The 27,976-nt window shown below is 37.0% G+C and overlaps 1 protein-coding gene across 10 annotated transcripts; it reads left to right on the top strand.

Moving 5' to 3' along the window:
* Positions 1 to 27,555, top strand: LOC103719286 (CBBY-like protein). 10 transcript variants are annotated; one of them, XM_026809327.2, is made up of 11 exons: positions 1 to 304; positions 3,057 to 3,102; positions 3,368 to 3,423; positions 3,704 to 3,776; positions 6,306 to 6,374; positions 7,024 to 7,085; positions 15,651 to 15,731; positions 21,624 to 21,778; positions 21,892 to 21,976; positions 23,304 to 23,447; positions 27,206 to 27,555. In XM_026809327.2, exons 1-11 carry the CDS (start codon positions 54 to 56, stop codon positions 27,306 to 27,308), a joined length of 1,125 nt encoding a protein of 374 aa, XP_026665128.1. In that variant the 5' UTR covers positions 1 to 53; the 3' UTR covers positions 27,309 to 27,555. The 10 variants fall into 10 exon arrangements, with proteins under 10 accessions (XP_026665128.1, XP_026665127.1, XP_026665130.1 ...); XM_026809326.2 differs by having other exon boundaries at positions 3,057 to 3,106; positions 3,360 to 3,423; XM_026809329.2 differs by having other exon boundaries at positions 3,057 to 3,117; positions 3,728 to 3,776.
* Positions 27,556 to 27,976: the final 421 nt, after the last annotated feature.

Genomic DNA, 27,976 nt, shown 5'->3' with positions numbered 1-27,976 from the left:
GAGCGACCTCTGGAGATGCTGCTGCTCGTCCCCGCTCTCTCACGTCACCGGCCATGGAAGCCATCGCCACTCGGTACTCTCTCCTCCCCCGCTCCCTCCCCGTCTCCGGCACTCGCAAAGCCGAAATCGCTGCCGCCGCCGCCGCCATCCCATTCCCGCTCCCCTCCGCTCCCGCCTCCTCTTCCCTCCGCGACTTCTCTTTCCCCTCCAAGAATCCCAAATCCCCTCGGCTCCCTTGCTCCTCTTCCAATCTCCAGGAATCGAAGCCCTCTACAGACCTCGGCCTTCTCCTCGAAGTTGAAGGGTTCGTTTCTTTTCTTTTCTTTCTTTTATTCTTAATTTTGTTTGCCGTGATCTTGTCTGGCTTTTCGAATTGAAAGATGCTGGAAGATTTTTTTCCCGTCTCTGATAGAATCAAGATTTTTTTTTTCTTATTTTTTTTCGCGCTATTTTATTGTTTTCTAGTTTCTTTTCCGTTTATGGAGTTTATTTGTGTGGGGTAATTCAAGAATGGACTTGTTTTGCATTTGCCTTTAACATTTATCTTTGGCCTATCATTAAAGAATTCTATAAAGTAGTGCTGGCGGTATCTCTTGCTTGAATTGCATACGTTCATCCATCTCAAAAGAGAGTAAAGCTTATGATATTTCTCTTGACACGTGAAAGATATCAAGAAGACATCAAAACTTTGAGATTTAGCTTTTGATGACATAGGATGCTTAACTGGACCTCTTCTACTCCATTTTATCTATCACAGCCATTTGGCCCTCGAAATAGAGCAAAGTAGAGCATCTCAGATCATTTACTCAGTGAATTACAACTACCTACGCCTCCCCTCCTCTTTGCATCAAATGACAACTATTCATCTGAATGCCCTTTCCTCATCCATGATCTCAACCATCTGTTTCTATATTTGTTCCTAATCTAATTTTATAGTGAAAGAATAAGTGAAGATCGTTATGCATATTATTAGGAGACACTGTTCTTAAAGGCTGTCTATGCGGCCACATATGTGGCCACACTGCATTGTGCTGAGGCAGCCCATATATGTGCATGAGATGTATAGTGGGTTCCACAAGTTGCTGCACAAGCCCAGGTTCCTGCATATGCAGCCTATGTATATGTAGGTCAGGCTAGGTGGACTGTGTGTACACAGCGTTTAAAGTCTGTCGCCTTGCATCATAGTTAAGGGAAGATGAACCTAGCTGTAACTATCATTTGAGGTCGAGTGGAAGCAAACAATGCTGGGTGGTCTTTAACAATGTATGACAGACAAAGAGGACAGCAATATACTCTCAGTCCACATGATTTTCTTTTTCCACCTCTGTTCTGCTCCTGCTATCCTCCTTTTCCTCTGCACCCTCCATCACCTTTCATCTTCCTTTCCTCCTCTATCTTTGTGAGGACCTATGCAGGCGTGTGTTTAGTCCCACATCGGTTATTCACGGAGGAGAACTTCGATACTTATACAGGATTAAGGACCCAAAAAAGTACCTTCCGGCTAGCGATTTTGGATGAGGTCCTGGATTGTTACAAATGGTATCAGAATGGATCCGGCCCATAATCTATGTGGACTAGGGGACACTGCAGTATGGATACATTGAAACTGACCAAGGGCTGATCGTGGTGCTTGTGATTAGATTTGAATGGATTTGAATTCGTAGCCTAACGAGGACGTCATGGCTTAAACGGAAGGAACATGTGAGGACCTGTGCGGGCGTGTGTTTAGTCTCACATTGGTTATTCACTCGGTAGATCTTGGGTACTTATACAGGATCAAAAAACTCAAATAATACTTTCCGGCTAGCCTTTTTGGGTGAGGTCTTGGGTTGTGACAGTCTTCCCTTTATTTTTTCCATTTTCCTGAATGTTCAGTGATTTACTTATGATTTTGTACTTCTTTGTCTATTTGTTATAAATTTAATTTGTTTTAGTAAGTACCTTTTTAATGTACAAACTGCCTACATGCCCCATACCATCTAGGCACTATGAAGTACAGTAACTGCCTGTATGTTGCTGTATGCTGTCAAGACCCGGTTAGGAGATATAGAAAGGCATAATAGGAAGTCTTCTGCTCATTGGGATTCCATTTTTCTTTCTTTCAACTAGTAATCAATGCATGGAGATTTTTAATATTTTGTATCTTAGCTACCTGTCAATGATCAATCTTTGTCCAACTTTTTTCTTTGTGCACTTTTTCTCCGTCAGATTGTTTGAACCATCTGGTCCATTAGGCTCTGTAATGCATGTGACTACATCAATCAACAATATTTTATGATTTACATGTATAAATACTTTTAGAGGAATTACAACTTGCTCCATATATGTTGCATTAGAAGAATGGCCTTTTAAAATGTTAATAGTAGGATACATTGGCAATAGGAAAACATGGATTGCAGATAAAATCAGAAAAGTTGATGGAAAAGTAGATACGTCTTTAGAGACATGTAACTTACACTTCAAATGCTACAAGTTGTTTGCAAATTTTGTACTTAGGGAGATCTTCAATTTACATGTATGTATGTATGCATGCATGTATGGATGCATGTATTTATGTATGCATGTATGTGTGCATGTATATTATACGACTTTGTCCTTTTAGGGTATGTTCTATGTTCTAACTGTTCATATTTCCATTCAGTTTCTCTTTCCCAATATAATGGCATGCCTTTTTTTATATGTCTTACACAGAATAATGCACTAACAAAGCATCTTCCTTTTCACTCTGGTAACAATATCAGATTGCACCTTGTTGAAGTTCTTTTTTTATTGTTCTTGTCAAGCTCTGATTCGTTAGACCGATGAAATGATGTTGAACTGTTTACATGAATTTTCAGATGGAGTCACTAATTTTGTTACAATTTATCATTCTTTTGTGTAGCAAATAATGCAATATAAAAGCATTTCCTTTTAGATATTTCATGCTCTGGTAGCATCTTGTCAAGATAAAACATTGTAGGTACATTGTGACAGTAAAATTAACATTCTGTTCCATATGGCTTCATGATCTTGTTTAAATATTGTTTAAGTTTTCTCATAATCTTCCTTTTTTTCAGGGTTCTTGCAGACATACACCGGTTTGGCAATCGCCAATCCTTCAATGTAGGTGCGGCATATGTAATGGTCATACTTTTCACCAGAAAGCCTTATTATCTTTTCTAGCTAACATAAATAGTTGAATTTAATTTTCCATTCACTTTTCTTTTGACTATGTGGTGCCATCTCCCAACTCTTTCCTGTCTTAAATGGAAAAGGTCTACATAAAAACCACTGACTTTTCTCCCACAATTGAGTGTTTTTTCAAAACATATAGACATTTAACATATGTAATATGTCGGTACCACTGTTGATGCCATCAGCATTTCAGAAACTTGGACTCGATTGTGCTAATTGGACAGAACCAGTATATGCAGACCTGATGAGGTATCTTCTCATTCTTTTCCCTTTTCTGGAAAAGTTTTGCATTTGTTACTCTTACGATACTTTTTCCAAAGACATTTCCATACATTGGTTTCAGTTATATAAAAGCAATATCTAGAAAAGTCTACTTTGACTTATGGAACCAATCTTTTCTTTTCTGGTGTGCTCTTAACTGTTTCTTCATTTATGTTATCATAAACTACAAATCTGTGTCATGCCTTTGAGTGCATGATTACATATATATTCTTTAGTGGGTCTAAGTTAATTTGTTGAATATCATTAGGATTATTCAAATCATTTTTTCCAGGAAGGCTGGTGGCGATGAAGACAGAATGCTGGTGTTATTTTTCAACAGGGTATGTCTCCTGTTGTCATTTTTATTGTTATATTTTCAATGCCATGAGATTACGTGCTTGTGTAGAGTGACATGTGTCTATGGTTTAGTAGTGTCATATCCTCACTTATTGAGTCTTTGCCGCCTTCTGTTCATTCTTTTCCCACCACTGGTAGGATCTTGCAACTGCACAGATTTACTTTTGTGAAGGTGTCAATTAGAGGCTCTGAGTTAGTCATTGTGTCAGTGTACTACCTACAATTGGCAAAGGGAAAGTAAAAAAAAAAAAATTGTTTTAATGGAATTATATTGCAATTCCTTATTTTATGCCTGTATCTTTTCTATTTATAATTCTGTATGTTTAAAGTATGTAGACAACTTATGTAAGCAAAATCTTCATTGAGGTTTAGAAAAGAATCAAAAGACATACCTTTCAAGTGCAGTAATCAGAAAGATTCGAGAAAACAATTCATGCATCAGATTTGGCAGGCTAATATGTATTGTTCCAAAAGATAATATTTTGACTGAAACCTGTTATATTCTTACCCTTAATGACAGTATTGTGCTTTGCTTTACTACTGTAACTGCCGCGTATTTTCACTGTTTGGAGATCCTCTTTCTTTCTCAATCAAATCAATATATTATCCAGTTATGAAAAATAAACATGATTTATAATTTGACTTGGACTTTTATATCTTCGTCATTCATGTTAACTTATTTGGTCTTCCATATGAGCATACAAGTGCATTTTGATTGTTGTCATCAGTGAAACAAAAAAAGAGAAGGGGAATAGAGTGAGAGAGAAAAGGAAAGAGAAGAAATCCCGGCTCCTATAAGCAAAGGAAATTAGAACTTCTTCATGCATAGAATATACAACTCAACTCAGCTCACTCAACTGAGCTTTAATCCCAGATTAGTTAGGTTCAGCTACGTGAATCCTTTTCCTCTCCATTTCTCTCGGTTTAGGGCCATATTCCGAGGGATATTGAGATGTTTAAGTCCTTCTGTACTCCTTTATATCATGTGATTTCCAGTATACCTCTACCTCTCTTTCCTTCCATATGCATCAAATGACTCCTTCGTATTATCCTCCGGCCCATGTTGTGCATATCCAAACCATCTAAATCATCTTTCTCCTAAATTATCCTCAATTGGTGCTACCTCCACTTTTTACGAATAATTTCATTTTTATTCCATCTTTTCTTGTATCATCACACATCTATCTCAACATTCTTATTCCACTAGACTCATCTTGTCTACATGTTGTTTTCTAGCTGCTCAAATTCTTTACTATAAAGGTAGCTTGTTGTATGACTGTCCTATAAAATTTTTCTCTCAACTTGGCAAATATCCTACAATCACATATTATTGTAGTTGCATTTCTTCAATTTATCCAACTTGCTTTAATTCTATGGATAACATCATCTTCAATCTCCCATTCTTTATGAATAATCAATCCTACATATCGATAATGATCACTCTTAGGAACTTCATGATTCTCAATTTTGACACCACCTTCATCTCTATTTCAAATTTTACTGAAATTGCATTCTGTGTATTCCATCTTGGTCCCACTTAACCTAAAACCCTTGGATTCTAATGCAGTCCTCCATAGGTCCAACTTATGATTAATCTTGATCTTAGTTTCGTACACTATGTTATCATCTACAAATAGCATGCACCAAGGAATATCGTCTTGAATATGCCTAATAAGCTCATCCATAACTAGCGCAAAAAGATAAGGACTTAGAGCAAATTCTTGGTGTAAACTTATTGTAATTGAAAACCCACTAATATTACCACTAGTTGTTCTTACTTTAATAACCGTTCCATTGTGCATGTTAATCACATTAGTATATCTAATGAAGACTTCTTTCTTTTCTAACACCCACTATAAAATTTCTCTACGGACTCTATCATATGCTTTCTATAAATCTATTCGAGTATGGGATATAGGAAGGTAAAAAGCTTGTCTTTGCTTCTCTTTTTCTAAATCCCAAAACACTATGATAATGGTAGAATAGGATTACTTCAGATTGGAATTAACAAGGGTTGGGGAAATGGAAGAAATAAAAAAAAGGGGAAAGGTCATAAGCATTGGTTGGGGGGATGTCAGGGAGTTCTTTTTTTTTTTTTTTTTTTTTTGCAGGGGAGTGGGTGGCTTGGAGGATTACAGGTCAATAGAGAATGTGATTGGGCTGCAGCTATCCTAGGCATCAGTTAACCTGATAAATATTTATTTCTAGTTTACATTAACTCATATAAATTATATTATATTTGACTAGGATACAATCACCTTCATAGGTGGAGTATGTAGTGGGTGATATTACAGGTGCACGAAACCTTGCATACAGCAGAAAAAATATACATTATGGTATACGTGTGTGTCGAGAGAGAGAGAGAGAGAGTCAATAACTATGTGCATAGGGTTTCTTCATAAGGAGCATGAATGTGCCAATCAAAATTTGTTCAGGAAATAGATTTAGAGGGCATATGCATGTATTTTATCTGCTTTCATTAATATATGTTTCTTTCATTTGACCTTGTGCAGATTGGTTGGCCTACCTCTTTGCCTACTTCTGAGAAGGAATCATTCATGAAAAACGTTATTAGGGAAAAGGTAATTTGAACTTCCGGCATTCCCATATGTTTTAAATATTTTCATCATATGTAGGGTGTGCCTCCGAAACCTTATTTGGCTCATAGTTGTTTATCATGGTAAGTCCAGTGATGTCAAAGATTTGGTTGGTTAACTGACCAAAAGGGAAAAAACCTTCTTGAATAAGAGTTTAGCACAATTGCTTTCTAAATCAATTTGCTGAGTCTTCATTTGTTTCAAAAATTTATTAGCTTTTGACATTTACTTTAATTTGTAAAGTATCTGAATCAAATTTATACCTAATATTTCTGCTTAGTCTATCAGGTTTGCAAAAGTGAAATTTATTGAGCAATCTGTTGAAATCAATGAATTTAATGTCCCATTCATTGTGGTGGACTGTTAATGAGAAGGGAATTCAACTAGTCCTCTTATTACATATGTCGTTTGATGTTCTTCTTTTTGAGATTTTTTTCATTTTTTGATTGATAGTAATCAACTTGGTTTCATAGTCTGAAGTTGCAATCTGTGTATTGCATTTCTTGTTTTTTAATTTTTTCAAGTTTATCAGCTATTTAAGATCACGGTTTGCTAGTTTTGGTGCTATGAGCTTTTTTTAATGACAGTTGAGGTTTAATAGGATTTAATGTTGAGCAACTGATACTTTTGGCAGCGGAAGGCTTTGGAAGAGATTGTGACCTCAAGCAACTTACCATTGCGACCTGGAGTTGAGAAGTGAGTCTTGTTATTTTTACCTACTTCAGCTGCAAGAATATATTTTGATTTGATATTTGTGTCTTGCAGTTTTCTTGATAGGTCATGCTCTAGAGTTGTGTGACCTTCATGGTGATATTATGTATAAGAAGTTTCGGTGCATATTTCCTTTCTTTTTTAGTTGACATGTTTGTTGCATTTTTATCAGTTTCATTTAGAATTTTGTTTTACTGATTCCAGTATGCTTATCCTTTCCTTTTTCTTGACATTTTTAACACTTTTGGATTAAAAGGCTGTTAAACATTCTCAAATAATAAAAATAGTATTCATTCTATGTTTGCATCTAACTTTTTCAACTGACTCATCCTTCTACCTTATATATAGGAGTGAGAGAGAGATAGGCTGCTTCTGAGAGGATTTGGCGGCAAATCCCTACAAATTTTTAGCAGCAAGACACTGTTGGGACAAACCAAATTTCAAAGTTTAAAATTCTGTTTTCTATAGTTTGAATAAGAGCTTTTTCCCACACCAGATCCCCTACTCATGATTTGAGCCTAATCCATCTTTGCCTATTCTCCACCAACTTTGACCACCTCCTCCAACCCTTCACAGTTCACACCGTAATCTCATTCACTACAATCATGGCTACCCTTGTAAGTCTCGGATCAAGTTTGGGATTCTTAAGGAGGATGTGGAAGGAGGTAAAGATCATGGAGGTGGCAGGATATCTGGAGATGGAGTTGCTGAGGTCTCATGGGTGATGTGAATGTCAAGGGAGATATGGCGTGCTTAATGGTGGACATGGAGGTGAATCAAGTGGGCTAAAGGAGATAAAAGATGAGAAAGAAGGAGCTTGTAGATGGTTTTGATGTAGTGGGCAGTAGAGATGAGCATGAAGGCAGGGCAACAGCTGACAGGGATAAAAAAAGGTCTGTAACATCATAAAAGAATCTTATAAGTGGTCTTGAGGTTGTGATAGTAGATTGAGCATAATGGAGGTGGGGGGTGGATTAGGCGGACTGTGGGAGGAGGTGAGAGTCTTGAGCAGTCTTGAGGTCAGAGCTGGTCAAGGCAACAAATTAGGGATGGCCTACATATGTGTGGAAGGTCTTATGGATGAGTTTAATCTATGTTTAAAATAAAGGATTTTATTTGCTGTCTACCTTTCAAAAATGATGCAGAAGAGAAATTTTGGCTGTTATGATCAAATAATGAATCAAATAAACCCACCCTAAAATTTTGGTGATGGTAAGGATAGAGGAAGCAATCTTCTAATGGTTTTCAGACTACTCTTGAGAGGATCTATGGTTAACCTATGAGTGAAATTCCACAAACAGTGCATGCAGATTTTTTTAACAGAAAATAGATGCTACACAAGGAAGTTAAAGAAGGAAATCAAAGAAAAAATTGATATTAGATGAGAGGAAGAGACAATAGAATAGAGAAGAAAGAAATAGAGAAGAGACGAGGGATAGAAGGCCCAAACCTGGCTAATCAAAAATATCTTGTTCATCCAATAATTTCACGTACAATGATTTTCTTAGCCAGTCTAATGAGCCCTTTTAAAATCTTCTATGACTTGTTTTACAAGTAAACTAGGACTCTTGGTAATCAAGAAACTAATCACCAAAAACTTTGCTTGAATGGAACATTGGAACCCATCAACACCCTGCTAGAAAGGCACCTAAAACAGCCATAAATTAAAATGTAACAAGCTTATCCCTTTCCCAACCCAGGATATACCTAAAGGAGGGCTCTTTTACATGAATCCTATATAAAATAAGAATACAAAAATTATCTAAATAAAAGTTCAATTGAACTAAACTTTTTTATTCGCCATCACCAGTCATGGTATTTAATGTAGGTGGTAATTGGGTAGATTGTACGAGTTGGAGTAGGGAAGTGGAGCTTATGGGCATTGTCGAGGTCGCTGGTAGTGGAGAGGAGCATGACAACGGAGGTGGAGGTGTATTGGGGAGAGGCAGTGAGGTAAGAGATGCTTGCTGGCAGGAGTAGATGTGTCAAGGTAGTTTGGGAGAGGTAGTGGAGGGAAGGACTGTAAAGTGGATATGATTCCTATTGCTTTTAGTCTGCTCAAACTTGTCTAAAATTCACAACTTGACTATATAAGAGATTTGTAGGAGAGTGAATAATGAAAAGATTGATGACAAATGGGAAAAGTACAGTTTTTAATTCCACAAATTTTTATTGAAGTATTGGCTCACTATTTGTATGTTCCAATAAAGTTATTTACGGTGAAGTCCATGAATCATATAATTGGTTTTTGGAGGATGTGGCTTTTTTCGTTTGAGAATAACTACATGCCTAATATTGGTTTAAGCTTTTATGTGCTTAATTATATCTTTGCATATTTCTACATATAATTTTGTTATGAAAGGTGTATGAGTACATGGATGCCCATATATATGGATATATATATATATATATATATATATATATATATATATATATATATAGAGAGAGAGAGAGAGAGAGAGAGAGAGAGAGAGAGAGAGAGCTTTAATAGTTTTGAGAGTGATAGGCCCCTACTACCTCTCATGCAAAAACAATTTTAGTATTGCCTAGAAACCAAAAACACGAGTGCTTTGAAAATTCTTTTACCTATGAATCAAGTTCGATATGTACAAAATGGACAATTTTAATGGTACAATACCATGCTTTGATTTGATTTAAGCTTACAAACATCCAGTTAAGTTGAAATTAAGTTTTTTTTTTGTATTTTAATATCTAGATCAAGGTCAATTGTGCAGAATCTCAAATTGCATGGACTAAGGAAAATATATATATATATATATATATATATATATATATATATATATATATATATATATATATATATATATATTAGCTCACTGAGTAAATTGCTACTGTTCATTTTGTACTCTCTTGATCCATTAGCAAGATACCTTCAAAGGCACTTGACCTTTTTCGGTTTCTAGACAATATTGACATCATAATTGTGATCATCAGTGTGGGTGTTCATCTTAAAAGAGTATTTACTGATTTCACGTGCAAAGTAGTAGGAGCCAAATGCTTTTGAAAGTATTCTATCTTTATGTCTACGTGTCATCAGGTTAAATCATCAAGATGGTAAGGCAAGGTTTTCCCACGGAATAGGGAATGTGAAAATCTTTTTTTTTTTTGTTTCCTCTATTTTTTTAAAAAGGTATCCATTAAGCATTTGAGAGTATATTTTACAATTAATTTTGAATAGACTATAGAAAGTTATGTACTATGGGTATTCTATTTCTTTTATGACATACCATGCATTTCTCACTGTGTGCTGGTGTAGCATGTAGAATTTACTCTTTGTTATCTCTTTGGGGCTTTTATCTATAATCTTCCTAGATGATGGTTGATTGTCTCATGGGTATATGTGGTTGTGTTGCGGCTAAAGACAAGTAAATAACTGAGTGCATGAATACATCTTTCTGAAATGGAGAGAGCTAATTGATTTCTTTCTTGGATACTAAACTGTTGGTATTTGGTTTGTGACCTTACCCAACGTAAAGTTCTATGCATCTTCAATTTCCAAAAAGCTTTTTTCCCTCTTCAACGAAGCTCTTAGTATTCACTAGTCCAGAATAAGCAGCAATTAACTGTTCTTTTATATACATTTGGAAATTATTATTGGCATAATTTGATGCATATCCCTTGAATTGAAGAGGTGGATGGAGAAGAAGAATATTGTAGTATTTTTCACTAAGGAATGAAGAGGACTTTTCTCTATATTAGATTTCTTCAATTCTCTTCATTACAAAATGACTCAAATAACAACCCTTTATAAAGAGGATTTTACAACCCTTCAAGTAACCTCTATACAAAATACTAAGAGTCATATTTATGAATGACACTTCGGTTTCATTCATGATGAGGAATTCTAAGTAACTTTCATAGATAAGATAAAAGGTCTTTTAGGAAATACAAATGTCTTAAATAATATCTCTTGAATCAATGCACAATTAAGTTTATCTATTTCCAACACCCCCCTTTAAACTTAATTGTCTTCCATCCTTCATACCAAGCAAATCTTTGAATTTGTTGAAGAGATCAACTCCAAGTGGTTTAGTAAAAATGTCCGCAACTTGATCATGAGTCTTCACATAAATAAGCTCCACATCTTTGTTCTTCACATACTCCCGGATTGAGTGAAAACGAACATCTATATGTTTGCTCCTTTGATGATAAACTGGATTCTTCCCTAAAGCAATTGCCGACTTGCTATCAATGTAAATTTGTGTAGCTTCATTTTGATCAATATTAATCTCTTTTAGCAAGCTCCTTAGCCATATTGCATGACTAACACATGAAGATGCCGCAACATATTCTGCTTCACAAGTTGAGAGTGTAACAATCGCTTGCTTCTTAGACATCCATGAGAATGCCGTATTACCCATAAAAAATACAAATCCGGAAGTACTTTTTCGGTCATCCAAGTCTCCACCCCAATCACTATCAGAATAACCTTCAAGTTGAAAATTATTAGAATAAAAATAGAATAAGCCAAGGCTTAGAGTACCTTGAACATAACGTAGGATCCTTTTTGCCGCCTTCCAATGAGATGATTTTGATTCCTCCATGAACCGACTCACCAAACCAACGCCATATAGTATGTCCGGTCTTGTACATGTCAAGTATCTCAAACACCCTACCAAGCTTTTGTAGAGTGTAGGATCAATCACCTTGCCTTCATCATTCTTGGACAATTTTACACCACAATCCACTGGTGTGTTAATAGGATTGCAATCTTCCATCTTGAACCTTTTAATCACTTCCTTTGCATAGTGCTCTTGGGAAAGAAAAATTCCATCTTCTAATTGATTCACTTCCAAACCAAGAAAATAGGACATAAGTCCCATGTCGGTCATTTCGAACTCCTTTGCCATTGCTTGTTTGAATTCTTTGATCAATTGTATAGAATTGCCGGTGAAGATAAGATCATCAACATATAATGAGACAAGTAATTTGTTCCCATCATTCTCTTTGATATAGAGAGCTTGTTCATAGGGGCATTGAACAAACCCATTTGCCTTGAAATAAGCATCAATTCTTGAATTCCAAACTCTAGGTGCTTGCTTCAAACCGTAGAGCGCCCTTTTTAATTTCAACACTTTGTCTTCTTGTCCACTTCTGATATAACCTTTGGGTTGCTTAATGTACACTTCTTCATTCAAATAGCCATTAAGAAAGGCTGATTTGACATCAAGTTGAAAAATCTTCCATTTGTTTTGAGCCGCCAAAGAAATCACCAAGCGAATGGTCTCCATTCGAGCAATGGGAGCAAAAACCTCCTCATAGTCAATTCCGACCTTTTGCTTGTAGCCTTTAGCCACAAGTCGTGCTTTGTATTTCTCCACTTCACCTTGTGGATTTCTTTTGACTTTGTAAACCCACTTTACTCCAATTGGTTCAAGCCCACTTGGTAGAGAAGTAAGCTCCCATGTCTCTTTTTTTCTATGGCTTCTATCTCTTCCTTCATGGCTTTCCTCCACTTCTTATCTTTGATAGCATCTTCAAAAGAAATTATTTCTTCATTAGCAAAAAGACAAATAAGATTTAAGGGAGTTGTCACCTCATATAAATCTTGAATGCTTCTTGTCTTTAATGGTGTTGAAACATCTTCAACCGATGAAGTAGGAGATGAAGGTGGTGTTGGAACTCTAATTTGCTCCTTGATCTGCTCTTCATCTTGTATCATCACCATGTTAGTGTTCCAATTCCAAACACCGTCTTCTTGAAACTCCACATCTCGGCTTACAATGACTTTCTTTTTCTTTGGTTCATAAAGTTTATAAGCTTTGGATCTTGCATTGTACCCGATGAAGATGCATGGTAAGCTTTTATCATCTAACTTGCTTCTCTTTTGATCCGGAATGTGTGCATAAGCTATGCACCCAAACACCTTCAAATGAGAGATATCAGGCTTGTATCCACTCTATGCTTCTTGTGGTGTTACTTCTTCCAAGTTCTTTGTGGGGCATCTATTAAGCAAATAGACCGCACAATTGACAGCCTCGCCCCAAAACTCCTTCGACAACTCCTTTGTTTTAAGCATGCTTCGGACCATGTCAAGTATAGTCCGATTTTTTCTTTCCGCGACGCCATTTTGTTGAGGTGAGTATGGAGCGGTCAAGGGTCTCCAAATGCCATGAGTTTTGCAAAAAGCTTCAAACTCCTTGTGAATTCTCCTCCACGATCTGACCGCAACACCTTGATAGTATAGCCACTTTGATTCTCCACCAAAGTTTTAAACTCCTTGAAAGCTTGAAATGCTTCTGACTTCTCCTTCAAGAGATACACCCATGTTTTCCTGCTGAAATCATCAATAAAAGTTAGAAAATAGCGACGACCTCCAAATGAGCTTGGAGTGATTGGTCCGCAAATGTCGGTGTGGATAAGTTGAAGTGGTGTTTTTGCTTTGTTGTGAGACTTCTTTGGAAAGCTCCTCCTTGAGTGTTTGCCAAGAACACACCCCTCACATATATTATTAGGGACATCAATATAAGGCAGCCCCTTCACCATTCTTTTACTTGAAAGAAGCTTTAGAGCACCGAAGTTTACATGTCCGAACCGCAAATGCCAAAGCCAAGTTACATCCTTCATACATGCACTTAGACATTTAGCAACAATATGATTTATGTTTAATACAAACATGCGGTTATTTGACATAGGAACATGAGCAATCAATTTATTTTGTTTCCTTAGATAGAAGCTTCCTTCCTTTAGTTGCATATCAAATCCTCTCTCCAAGAGTTGCCCAATACTAAGAATATTGATTTTCATATCAGGCACATAATAGACATTGGAAATAAATTGTTGACTTCCATCTTTGAGTTGAATAAGTATCTTACCAATGCCCTTCACCTTTACCTTGGAAGCATCTCCAAATGAGACATGGCCATTCACCGATTCATCAAGCTCCATGAAAATTTCTTTGTGCCCCGACATGTGGTTACTTGCACCGGAGTCCAAGTACCACATATTTTGATTGATAGCATCTCCTCCTTTTCGTGCTAGTAGAAGCACGTCATCTCCATCATCTTCCTTTTTGACATAATTGGCTTTCTCATGAACTTGACTAGATTGATTAGAGTAGCACTCAAAAAAATAATGCCCAAATTTGTTGCAATTGTAACATTGAACTTGACCCTTGTCATACCTTCGGTCTCTACCTCTTTGTCCTCTTCCTCCACGATTTTGGTTGCCTTCCTCAATATTGTTGTGGTCACCACGGCCTCTACCACGACCATAAGATCCACCTCGACCTCTACCATGAACACGTCCTCGGCCACGACCACGGCCTCTTTGGCTACTTTCGCCTCTTGACTCCTCCTTTTTGTTATTGATGGAGAGCTTGCTTTGTAGAACTTGCTCCAATGGCTCTTGTCTTCTCTTTAGTATTCTTTGCTCATGGGCTTGAAGTGAACCCATAAGCTCATCTACCATCATAGTGTCCAAGTCTTTGGACTCTTCAATGGCCGCCACAACATAATCAAATTTGTGGTCCAAAGATCGTAGGATTTTTTCCACGACCCGATTATCATCAAGTGTCTCGCCGTTCCTCCTCAATTGGTTCACAACGGTCAACACCCTTGTGAAATAGTCCGACACAACTTCGGACTCCTTCATTTGCAAAGCTTCAAACTCGCCTCTCAAGCTTTGGAGGCGAACCTTCTTCACCTTTTCTACACCTTTGTAAGAATTTTGTAAAATCTCCCATGCTTGCTTGGAATTGGTAGCACTAGCAACCTTCTCAAAAGCGGCCTCATCTAGGCCTTGGTAGATGAAGTAGAGAGCCTTCTTGTCTTTCTTCAAAGTCTCTCGTTGTTGCGCCGTAAGAATATCTCTATCTTCGGCTTCTACATAGCCTCTTTCGACTATGTCCCAAATATCTTGAGATCCAAGCAACGCCTTCATTTGGATACTCCAATTCTCATAGTTGGTATTGGTAAGACGAGGAATGGGAAGCACTCCGGTAGCCATGATCTAGCTCTGATACTACTTTGAAGAGGTGGATGGAGAAGAAGAATATTGTAGTATTTTTCACTAAGGAATGAAGAGGACTTTTCTCTATATTAGATTTCTTCAATTCTCTTCATTACAAAATGACTCAAATAACAACCCTTTATAAAGAGGATTTTACAACCCTTCAAGTAACCTCTATACAAAATACTAAGAGTCATATTTATGAATGACACTTCGGTTTTATTCATGATGAGGAATTCTAAGTAACTTTCATAGATAAGATAAAAGGTCTTTTAGGAAATACAAATATCTTAAATAATATCTCTTGAATCAATGCACAATTAAGTTTATCTATTTCCAACATGAATACCTTTTCTTGGTGATTAACTTTACTGGAATTATCAAGGATGGTATGACAATAATGGTCAACGGAACATTGACAGCTAGCATGACGACTTTTATCGACTATACGTTTAATATAATATTTAGTAATGGTAAGATAATTCATAAAACATATGAATGATAAATGAATGTTTGTGCGTCATATTTTTCTCTTTATGCAGTATTTCTAGCTTATTATTTTCCATTTTGTACTTGCAGTTTCATTGATGATGCACTTAGTGAAGGTGTGCCTGTGATGATGCTGATAGCATACAGTAGAAATGGGGACAAAATATCTAGGTCTGTTTGGCTTCACTATTGTTTCTCTTAATATGAATCTCCTATTTTTTTCTTGGATGTTGTACTCATTTTCTGTTTGAGCTAAGCAAGATAATAGAATGCAAATTGACTGCAGTACAACTCAATTTCAAATATACATGAGATGACTGACAAGAATATAACAATTTTGTAGAAGTACACAGAAACAAGAAGGTCACTCCAATTAATGCCCATTCCCTAGGTTCTCGCATGCAATCAAAATGGTTCAAGTTACCCTAGATGTTAACATTAGAAAATCCTGACAAGTATCCTTTTAAGCCATCAAGACAATAAATCTATTTGCACTCAATTGGCTGACATATATACTTGTTGATGAATTTACTATTCCTACTTCAGAAATGGTTTTTGTTAATATAACGGCCCAGGACCTCAACCAAAAAGGCTAGCCAGAAGGTTTCTAAGTGGGAGTCCTTGGCCCTGCCGTATGCAATCCAATTGTGTCTTCAAAGTGAAGAAATAACTATATCTACTGTCAGTTATTAGCTATGACATAGATTTATTAGAACTACTATATTCTCAATTAATGGTTATTTTATCATATGTACTCAAGTCTACTTTCTTAAGTTCCTGATGTTGAAAGTGATGTTGAGGATAAAATGTTTGTACTTGTGAAGTTCCATGAAAGTTACTTTATTCCTATTTTGAATTATATTATGATGCATTGGGAATTTCCAGTGGATTAATGCCTCTCTTAAAGTGAGAGGTGATTTATTCATCATGTTGTGCTAATGAGCACTAAAACATTTAGCATTGATGGTTTTTTTTTTGGCTAAAATTTAGCATTGATGTTTTTGTTGTTAAAGAAATAGAGATACAATATCCAGCCTTGTTTGGCCTCAGTATTGATCCCTTTTAATATGTATCACTTGGTTTTAGGTTTTTTTTTACATGTTACTCATTTTCTATTTGAACTAAGCACGATAATACAATGTAAATTGACTGCATTCCAACTCAATTACAAATATACAAGTAAACAACTAACAAGAATATAACAATTTTGTAGAAGTACACAGAATCATGAAGGTCACTTCCATTAATGCCCATTCCCTATGTTTTCGCATCCAGTCAAAATTATTCGAGTTGCTCTACATGTTAACATTAGAAAATCATAATAGGTATCTTCTTAAAATCATCAAGACAATAAATCTATTTGCACTCAAATTGGCTGATATATACCTGTTGATGAATTTACTATTCCTTCTAAAGAAATGGTTTTTGTGAATATAATGACCCAGGATCTCATCCAAAAAGACTAGCCAGAAAGTTATGAAGTGGGGTCTTTCGCCCTACTAAGCACCAACACCTCCCCAATGCACCCCCATTATGTCTTCAAAGTGAAAAAATAACTATATCTTACTTTCAATTATTAGCCATGACAGATTTATTAGAATTATTATATTCTCAGATAGCACATCATCTCAAGCAACCGGTACGTACCGGTCCGGTCCTACACTGATACCGGAACCACAAGAAAACCGGTATCTCCGGTTGAGCCCGTATTCGTACCGGTGCGAACCGGCCGTTGAGCCCGTATTCGTACCGGTGCGAACCGGCCGGTTCGCACCGATACGAATTTTTTTTTTTTTAAAATGAACCACAGCGCGAGGCGCTGTGGTTTTTGGCTCGCGGTACTGGCCGGTACTGTACCGATACCGGCCGGTACGTACCGGACCGGACCGGTACCGTACCGGTACGGCGGACCTTGATCTCAAGGTTCGCCGCCTCGGTACTGGACTCCGTACCGGTGCCACACTATCATAGTGTCGATACGGTACGGAATTCTTTTGGCGTACCGAGTATCGGTACACTACCTGTACCGAGTACTAGTACTAAACTGGCATGGTACGGTACGCTCCGTACTGTCCGGTTTGGGATGATACGGCGTACCTTGATGCATATTTTACCATTTGTACTCAAGTCTACTTTCTTAGTTCCTGCTGTTAAAAGTAATGTTGAGGATAATATGTTTGTACTTGTGAAGTTTCATGAATGCTCCTTTTGTACAAACTGGATTATTCTTTTTTCTTTTAATTATATTATGATGCATTGGAAATTCCAGGGATTAATGCTTCTCTTAAAGTGAGAGGTGATTTATTCATTAGGTTGTGCTAATGAACACTAAAACATCTATAATTGTTGTTTTGGTTGTTAAAGAAATTCATGAAATCCATATGCCTATTTCATTGGTGTAAAGTCATGAAGTTTATATAGCCTCTAATGCTTGGACCCAACAATACAACTCAATGTATTTGTGTAGATGCAACAAGGCACTAGCATAGAAATAGGATACGAGTCCAAGGCATCAACGTAGTTATTGGATGGCACCATGAGCAATGTGGCCTTGGACTGGGAACTTGGATGAAGGCCCGGATGAACATATATCTAAAAGAAGAAGAGGGGGCAGAGAGACAAGCACAGAGAGAGAGAGAGAGGGTTGGAGGGGTACCGACTTGGAAGGCTCGGGATGGATTAGGCTAGGTAGGATGATGCTAGCCATGATATGGAGATTTTGTCCATTTGTGGCCATGATTGAGAGGTGAAGGTCACAATAGGGAAGAGCAAAGTACATCAATTTGGTACTGGGCCCGTACCGGTGCCACCCTATTACTATATTGGTATACCCAGTACGGAGGCCGGGTCAACGTATTAAGTATTGGTACACCCCCAGGACGGTATGGCATACCCTAGGGAAGAGGCTATTGATTGTCATTGGGAGAGAAGAAGAGGGGTGAGGTTTTTTGTTTTTTAGCGCTAAACACCTGTTTTTTGTATTAGAAGGGAAAACTTACAAGCTCATGGATTCACTGTCATTTAATTCTTAGCTCTTTTACCAGTCCTTTTTTATTTCAAATCCCTCACTGATGACTCTTTTTAACCCCTAGCTTGTGCATAAGCATGTATATAACATGCATATTTGTGTACAAAAGCAAAATCTAATTGTGGGCAAGGACTGTATAAGAAATGACATTAAAGTGTGGCAAACTCCAAGAATTGCTCTATACATACACAATTATTTATGCACACGCCTACATGTTTATGTGGCAGGCAGCAAGCCAATCTAGTGTTGCCTCACAAATTTGTAACTAAGGGAGGAAACAAAATGAACCGTTCTTCCCATTTCTCTCACTTTGATGTCCTAACAGTCTCCTCTCTTTTGCACTCTGATCTCCTCTATTCTATCTTGTGCTCTAGGCTAATCATTGCCACTCCATTGTGACCAACACCATTGCCAATTGTCTTCATTAGGAGAAGATATTTCTATTGAATCAGCATTCAACTCCAACACTTCGGGACATCTACAACTCACAAGCTCCATAAGTAAAAAAGATCAAATGTCAAACTTTTAACAAGAGAAAGAAAAAGAGATTCTTCCATCTCTTATGAACTCCTATTTCCTAAAGAGGTCCAAATATTGTACCATTTTCCATATATCAGGATCACCATTATCGCAACCTTTCCCACCATAGGACATATTTAGCATTTATTCTCGAATATATAACAAAATATTAATGTAAACCAATGGAAATTGTTGGGAAAGAAAACAAAGAATAGTTGATTGAAAGATTCAAATAGGAAAAGAAATGCCTATTCTTAAATTTGGTTTTCACATCCTTTCCTTAAAATCTGAATGTCACTGCGACATTCAACCCATTAAAAATAAATAAATTTAAGAAGAGAATTAGTTAAAGCTACTATAGACATTATAGCACCAGTTTGGCCTTTCCTTTCTACACTTTCTATCCAAGTGCCATTCGCTCCCATCATAGTATTGCAGGCTCCCATGCTCTTCTTCAGGAATGAATCCTCACCCCTTCTTCATTCTTGAACACTTTGGGCAATGAGAACTCCTGGTAACAAAAGCGATGTATGTCACCTATGGCAATATTAAGGCAACAGCATTGGAATGGTACCGTCTCATTGACACAACAATTGGGTGGTGCCGGATTGGAGAGAGAAAGAAAATGAGATGGGAGATAGAGGATGGAGACTAAGGCCGCTGAGATTCCATCATCAATTATACCCAAAATTTGGTAGCGTTCGGTTGGCTTCCACGTGAACATGTAAGTTTGATGATCGTATACATATGTTCAAATGCAGAGTTTGCTCAACTACAACCAAAGTTTAGATTAGGCTTAACTTGACTACCCAAATTGCAACCCTAGATAGGATTAAAACATGCCCTCATACCCATGCCCAATTTTGGATTCTTTTAAATGGAGTTTGTCTTATGATTTGGGTATAAGACAAATTTAACCCTCAAACGTACTTGAGTTTAATGCCCGTACCCCAACCATGTAAAATAGATATAGATGCATGGTTTAGAAATGACCAAAATGGGATGGTACGATGAGTATCGAACGTTTCAATGTAAAACCGATGTCAATACAGGTGCTGAGACTCCAAAACAGTTGTGCTAGTGCATGCTGGTGGTACTATACCGACCGCATTGGTTGATATTGATAGATTTTCAATTTCTTAGAAGCTATCACTTTTTGTACATATTGCTGGTACTGGTACCATACCGATTCCATGCCGTTTCAATGGAAAAATAGTATGGGGTTTGATACTGGTATGTAAAACCTTGTATGCATGGGTAATTCCTTTTTGGCACAAGGAAGTTTTATGCAGACATTTTATTAGTCTCGAGTGCGGAGATGTCCAAAATAGACGTAGGGTGGCCAAGTTGATGCACGGATTCACCAAATTGCACATTGTTTTAGGGTGTAAGGTTTTTGGAAAGGACCTAGTCTATTTTATCAGAGGGCTAATGGAGACAAGATGTGCCTTAGATTTTTTTTAAAAGAAAAAAAAAACTTTAAAGATGTTTTGATTGGAACCATTTCTATATGTTAGAATCTTCAGCATAACCAAAATACTTTGATCTGCATCACTTACATTATTTCACTTATCCATGAAAAAGGTTGGACTGGATCAATAACTAATTCATATTAAAGGCCACATCCTTAATCACAAAGCCTTCAAAAATTAATGATGTTCCCAAAAAAAATCTTGGGTGCCTGCTTTTTTTTCTTATTGCTGTATATTTGCATACAAAATAGTCTTGTCGGCTATATGCGAGAGTTACAGCACATTGTGAATTGTTGGTTTTTTTTCTTCTCCCAAGTTACTGCATATTACATCAGTTATCTGCTTAGAGACTATTTTCTAGCTCCACTAAGTGACTTGGTTTGAGCTGCATGGGTGTTCTTCATCCACAGTATTTTTGCCAGAATCTTACCAGATTCACTAGAATCCAGCAACCTACACACTGGCAATCACCGAGAATTAGCTGGAATCCAACACCTTGATCGCCACATCTCTCTCTCTCTCTCTCTAGCACTCATGTCCGCACACTCATGCACATGCAAACATGCAGACACACTCACTATGCAGAGTGGCTTGTTGACTTTACAAGAACTCATATGATTCTACACTCCTGCCACTTGCTCAACAGGAAAACAGAGCATGGACTAGATAGCTTAATATGTAAAAACACCATTGACTAACAGTTACATATGAAGCTTTAGCCTATTATAAGTTTATTGTCCAAAATTCTCCCCCAAACTGGAGTCATTGCGTTATTACATCATCAAAACACTTCAAAAATTACAGAGAATTGTAAACATTGGCATGATAAATGAAGAGGAGAATTTCAAGGTTCAAGCTTTTTATAACTTCTATTTTCTCTGTGCTTGCAATATGTTCCACAATGAACTATTATGCATCTAACGCCTATGCATGTGCATGCAAAGAAACATCATGGAAAACCAAATCTGGAGGTTTCTCTTGGCATTTCATTTTTCCTTGCAAACATGTGGCAGATTTTAATATCTTCTTTGCTTGATTATGCAGGTCTATCATTGACAAACTTGGCCATGACCGAATATCAAAAATAAAAATAATTGGAAAAGAGGAAGTGGAAGGAAGTTTTTATGGACAACTTGTTTTAGGCAAAGGGGTATCCTCCACTTTGGATGAGCAACTTGTTAAAGAAGCACAAAAAGCAGGTGCAAAATTCAGTCTTGATCTTCTGGTGTGCCTAACATTTATCAACAATTAACATTGGTCTCTATGGTGAAGTTTTTGTTCTTTGGCGATTGCATTTGTTACATGACAACAGTTTCCATGGAGAAGCAAAGGATTGCTGAGGAGGTTGCAGCCATCCTGAAACTAACTGTTGACATAGATACTAGCCCATCTGAAAAGTATGTTTTTTTTTTTCTTTTCCTATGTCGAGTCATACTTTTGAAGTTTTTCTTGTTCTCTGTTAACTATAATTTGCTTGCTTGAATGCTGTCTGCAACTGTATTGTCTGATGTCAACTGTCTTCAGAAAATAATTGTTTTGTTCTTCAGTAGAAAGAGTCCTAGCAGTAAGCTACTAATGTATCATGTTTAACCCTTTAGATGGTCCTTAATTTCCTTTGTATTATAGTTTATTACCTTTGTATAAAAACCTTTACTATCCATCCAGCTGGAAAACGGACATCCAAATTGAAAACTAAGTCTTGAAACGAATACAAACCCAGCTGAAGGCTGTTGTGTTTCTACTACTAATTTACACAACGACTTAATAACCATTGAACCTTTTCTTTTGATGTGCGCTCTCTTTAGTTTCGTAACTAAAATTTGTTTGCCTTGAGTATTGCCTAAATTTATGTTGTACATTGTTCATGATCTTTGAGAACCAGCGGACACAGTTCTTGTTCAAAGTTAAAGCATCATAGAGATATTCATAACTCATGGTTTTTGATTACTAAGAACAGGTTCTATAATGACTTGGAGGCTCATGTCTCTATAGGACCACCATTGAATTGTGCCTTAAGTGCCATATGTTTTTAATAAACTAAAGACCTTATGACTCTAGAACTGCCATGAAAATGGTGCATGCCTTGTGGCTCTACAAGAGTTGCTCATGACCTAGGGTATGGACCATTCTGGTGAGCCTTTGGACATATAAAACCTATTTTGGCACTTACAACAATACATTAATGGTGTAGAGCCACTCTCTAGGGTTAAATACCTTGATACAACTTTCAAAAGATTTTCAACATAAATGGACACTTAAGTCATGATCCAAATAGTTATGAAACCCTTCATTGGCTATGGCAAAAAAATCTCTACCAATGTACAAGAGGTTGAAAAGTTCATTTTTCCTATAAAGATTCATTGAATTGGTCAACTAAGCAATAGGAATGCTTTATGAGGTCATCCAGGGTGCTTGCAAACTTGTTTCATCCTCTATCCATTAGTAAAGGTGAGCCAAAGAACATTCAAAAGTTAGACGGTTGGATTGAAGGTCACGGCACCAAAGGACTCACCTAAAAAAACCAAACAAAAGCCTTATGATCCAACTTGATTTGTTATGGTTCTGGTAATCAAGTCATTAAACTATAGAAGTCATCTGACTTGATTTGTTGAAGTTGCAACTTGCTAGGCTAATGCATAGTTTTGTACTTTATTAGTTTATGTTGGTGAGATTGCTTGTACATGTATTTTCATGAAACTCAGATATTACATGATTGTTTTGCAGCTTTGAGAAGATAGTAGCAACTTTGCGGGCTGGTGCGGAGTATGCTGGTTTGCCTGCACAAAATTGTGTGCTCATTGCTGGCAGCCAATCCAGCATTCTTGGGGCTGAGCGTGTAGGGATGCCCTGTGTAGTTTTACGAAGCAGGTAAATCCTTCTTGTGTTTTGTTCCTGAGTTCCTTCTCCTGCCCTGAGCTATTTCAAAATCAGGCTTCTATTTTGACAAACATCTCATTCCTGATATAGGAACTGTTCAAAGTTGACTGTCTCATTTTGGCTTTGCATCATTCAACCACCATTGGCAGATTTGCCTACATCTACTCATAAACCCACAAGTCATGACCCAAATTTTATATTTTGACTTGACAATCGACCTCCTAATTATATATTGACAACTGGCCATGGAGAAGAAGAGAGGAGACAATGAAAAGTAACTGTTATGGAGTTGTCAACCTTGTCTGATTTTGGAGTCTTAGAGGCTTAGTCAGACTGACATCATGTGTATAATTCATGAATAAGAAAGGTGGACTATGAATATCATCAGTCTATCTTTCAATATTTGAGAGCTAGGTAGAATTGAGCTTTTGGTGAAATCCAAGCATCATACTTTTTTCAGCAAAGAATACATGGGAAGATGTGAAAAAAATGTTTTAAATTGTGAAAATAATTTCTAAAAGGAAGGTAGGATAGTGTGATCATGTACTTGAAATTTGCTGCTTCTAGAAGTACAAAATTAAGATTTGTAAGCACAAATGAACATAAACAGCAGTTTTGCTGCCCAATTGAATTCATATTAATGAAAGGTCCCTAACATTGACCTCAGCTGACATGGTTTTGAGAAGAGCAGCTATTGTGGAACCACTCGTCTATTTTCTCTATGCAGTCCACACTCCTTTGGGAAGGAACATGCTATTTTACTTTATCCTTTGTCTTCCCATGTATATTGTCATATGTCCAATAACTTTGTAAGACTTAATCACCTTTTCATTGCCTCACCTTGAGTGCAAAGATCTAGAATTACTGCAACCACTTGCAGTAGATTTCTGAAACTCTTCATCATTTCTTCTCTCTCCTTCACCCATTTGTTGCCACCCAGTGCCGTGACCAAAAGTGGGCCTTGTCTGCCATGCCAATCCCATCTTCTAGGCCTTCTAATGGCTGCATTAAAAAGCATCCTACCATAGAGTCTCATGAAGACTTACTTCTCTAGTACACAAGTCATTGATATTTTATCCCACCTCGAGCCCATTGTGTGATAATCTAATTATCCAATACAGACACAATAAGATTAACATCATGTAATCACTAAGAAACTCACTCACACTGGTGCCAAATGCTGACATTCCTTCTTGGCTATAGTATCATATAAGGGGCAAATCACTAAATGTGATTGCTGGTTCTTTGTTTAATCTTATTGGACATACATGTCAAGAGGATCTATAGCCTTAAAAATCCAGGGTGGTTTTTGGAATTAGCAGTTCCATTCCAACATGCATTTTGCTCCATGTGCGATATGATCAGCCATGGAGCTTCCTTCCATAGCAAGAGAGCTAAGGATGGCAATATATGAACAGACCTGTCAACCCGACCCACGAACAACCTGCTTTAAGCATGTTTTGGTTTGTCATAAATGGCTTTGGGTCGTAACTGGGTCAACCCGTCTAAACATATTTATTAAATAGGTTGGGTTCAGGTTTAAACCTTTGACCTATTTAATAATTGGGTCGGGTTATGACATGACCCATTTAACCTGTTTAATATGTTGGAAACCTGCTTAACCTGTCTCTAACCTGTTTAAACCGACCCGCTTAACCTGTTTAGCTTGTTTAAATCCATTTGACCCGTTAAAAATCCATCTAACCCATTTAACTTGTTTAATAAATGGGTCATGTGGGTCGCGTCGAGTTACCTATTTAATAAAAAAAGGTCGGATACAGATTTAAAATTTTGTCCTGTTTAATAAATAGGTAATGGAGCAGTGTAAGTGGTTTTGGCTAGGACATAAGTGGAAACAGGGTTTGCACCATTAGGTTAAAAATCAATCAACTGAGTGTTTTTTCAGTAAGCATGAACAAGAGGAGCCCAATACCCTACAGAGACAGGTCAATATTGCAAGTAGTTGATTGAGAAATTTTGAGTGACAAATATGTAATTTTGTTCTTATACTTCCTATCGGCATATGCTGGTTTAAAATGTTGGCCCATCATTGAATGTTGTATCTAATGTTCAAAGTTAAATAAACAACTTGTCCACTTTTCTAGGAAGACCAGACTGAAGTTTTCTCCAACTAGTTGGCTTTGCACTTTAAATACCACCTCAAAGTAGGTTATAGTTAATATTCTTGAAATGCATTCAATGTATTTGTTGCAGGATGTCTGAGCTAGTTTCTTGTTAAGGACAATTTTTCAAAGATGCATAGATTTACAAATGAACAATTGAATCAACTTTGAGATGATCTGGACGATGTATTTTAATGAGTTGTCTTTTAAGAAATTTTAAATGTTGCGGCAGCATTTTTAGCCTAAATGCAATCATAATGTTTCCCATTAGCCTATCTGCAAAGCTCATTTGCTCCTCCCGCTCGCTTCTCAACCTACTACGGCATATGCTCAACTCATCTAAGCTTGGTCCATCATTTCACTCTTTGATGTAACCATTCTCATAAAATATTGAATCACTAAAAATTCTAAAATAACAATTTCAGATCCTATGCAATTATGTATCAATGCCTTTTTAATATTATATGCATTTAGTATAAATTTGGGACTCTCATTCCATTCATGTTATGGAAATATATGAGGAAAATAGTATAGAAAAGGTGTTCCCTTTTTTTTTTCCAAGTACCGTGACCTGAAAGATTAAACTAAGTTGTCAGATGCTGCAGCATGGGCCAACACATGACGCGTGGGACATATAGCTTATAATTAGTTTCCACTATAGCTTGAAATTTTTGTGCAAGATATTTTACACATAGCTACAGGTAAGATAAAAGGAAATCAATTCTTTTCCAAAATGATTGTGATGGGACAATAAGAAAGAAGGAAACTCAATAGATTGATATGGAAAAAATGTGAAATGAATTATTCAAACGTTTTTTCCAAAAAAATATGTGATAGTTGTAGTGGAAGCATTTATATTTATCAACATTTACATGGTTCTTGCCATCCAAACTTATAGTTAGTTTATTTGTGCAGATAGTAAGATCAAACTTATATCCAAGAATGTCTAATATTCTTCTCTTGGCACACATAAGAATCATTAGTTGTTTGCATTTATGATAAACATGTGCATATGCATTTTTGTGTACATATGTTTGTATGTATCTACTTGAAGAGCATTGCATCAATAAAGCCTAGAGAGCTGTCTTAAACAGTTCCACCACCAAGCAGGCATGATAAGTTCCAATGAGGCTTTTACTTGTGTACCTTGGCCGGGATACACAATCCTTAATCCTGCGGTGCCTGTGTACTGGTTCCACTTAACACCTTGTTATATTATGTCATTAAACTACTCTGAACCTCTTTGTGAATATTGTTCTTTAAAATCAATATTGCTGGCATTGAATGATTTACAGGCTTGCACTCTAAACCTCATTGTATTAACTTTAAAGTTCTTAAGAGTCCCATGTTATGGTAATTTATTCTAGTCAGTTTCCCCTCAAGTTTCATCTTGCTGTTCATTGGAAATATGTTCAGATGAGAACCATGATTTCATTTTGCTTGTTCTCATCAGAGAGTCTTGATCTTACTAGCTGATGTACCTCTGATCCATCTGGCAAACTTAGTTCTTATATAGGAACAATTTTGTTGTAGCGTTTTCATCATGTGTTGCTTTTCAATACATGTGTAGTACGTAACTTAATGATTAACCATCCTGCTAATAACTTGTTCATTCATGTTTTGCAGCCTGACGGCTAGAGCTGAGTTCCGTCAAGCAAAGGCTGTCATGGACGGATTCGGTGGAGCTGATCTAACAATCTCAAGGCTACGCCACAAGAAATGGTCCTGAGCGACGGGAAAATCTGCCATTGCTCTATGGAGTTGCTCGTATCTTTCATATCTTGTTGTACAACATACATCCCATTGTAATAGGAGAGGTTGCATGGCCTCTATAATAGCTTAGTGCAAACATGCATCGCTGTTCCTTACTCAATCTCAGAGGCCAGGAACAAGTGTTAAGGTCTTCTATTCAGCAAATTTTCAAAGAAACATTATTCACAAATCACAACAACGTTTGAGAAGATCATTTAGTTCCATGAGATCCTAACTCAACATCCTTGCTGCATATGAAACAGGACGGCTATCTCATTCTTTTGTACGAGGTCTTTAGACACTCCAGTAACTCCGGGATAACCAACTTAGAAGATCAATTAATGCTCCATTTTTTTATCACAGGGCAAGAAACAAATGTAGATAAAGGAATGGCGTGACAACCACAGCTTGTCCCTCCCTACCATTAATGTCTACTGTTCATCAATTATAGCCTGACAGTATATAGGCAACTTGCGTGACAAGGAGCAAGTCATAATTACCAGCTCATGGCCTATAGATTCTTTGTTAACCAGGATGACAGTTATTCTTAACGTTTGACTCATGGGATCTCACTATTACAATAAATCCATCGACGTTGATTTCCGCCATGCTCATCAAGTCCGCATATCATTGGGCGGAGCGGCA

Source organism: Phoenix dactylifera, chromosome 16 (genome assembly GCF_009389715.1).
Source record: "Phoenix dactylifera cultivar Barhee BC4 chromosome 16, palm_55x_up_171113_PBpolish2nd_filt_p, whole genome shotgun sequence".
NCBI lineage: Eukaryota > Viridiplantae > Streptophyta > Magnoliopsida > Arecales > Arecaceae > Phoenix > Phoenix dactylifera.
The sequence above is the reverse complement of the archived record's forward strand: the minus strand, read 5'-3'. Positions and strand labels throughout refer to the sequence as shown.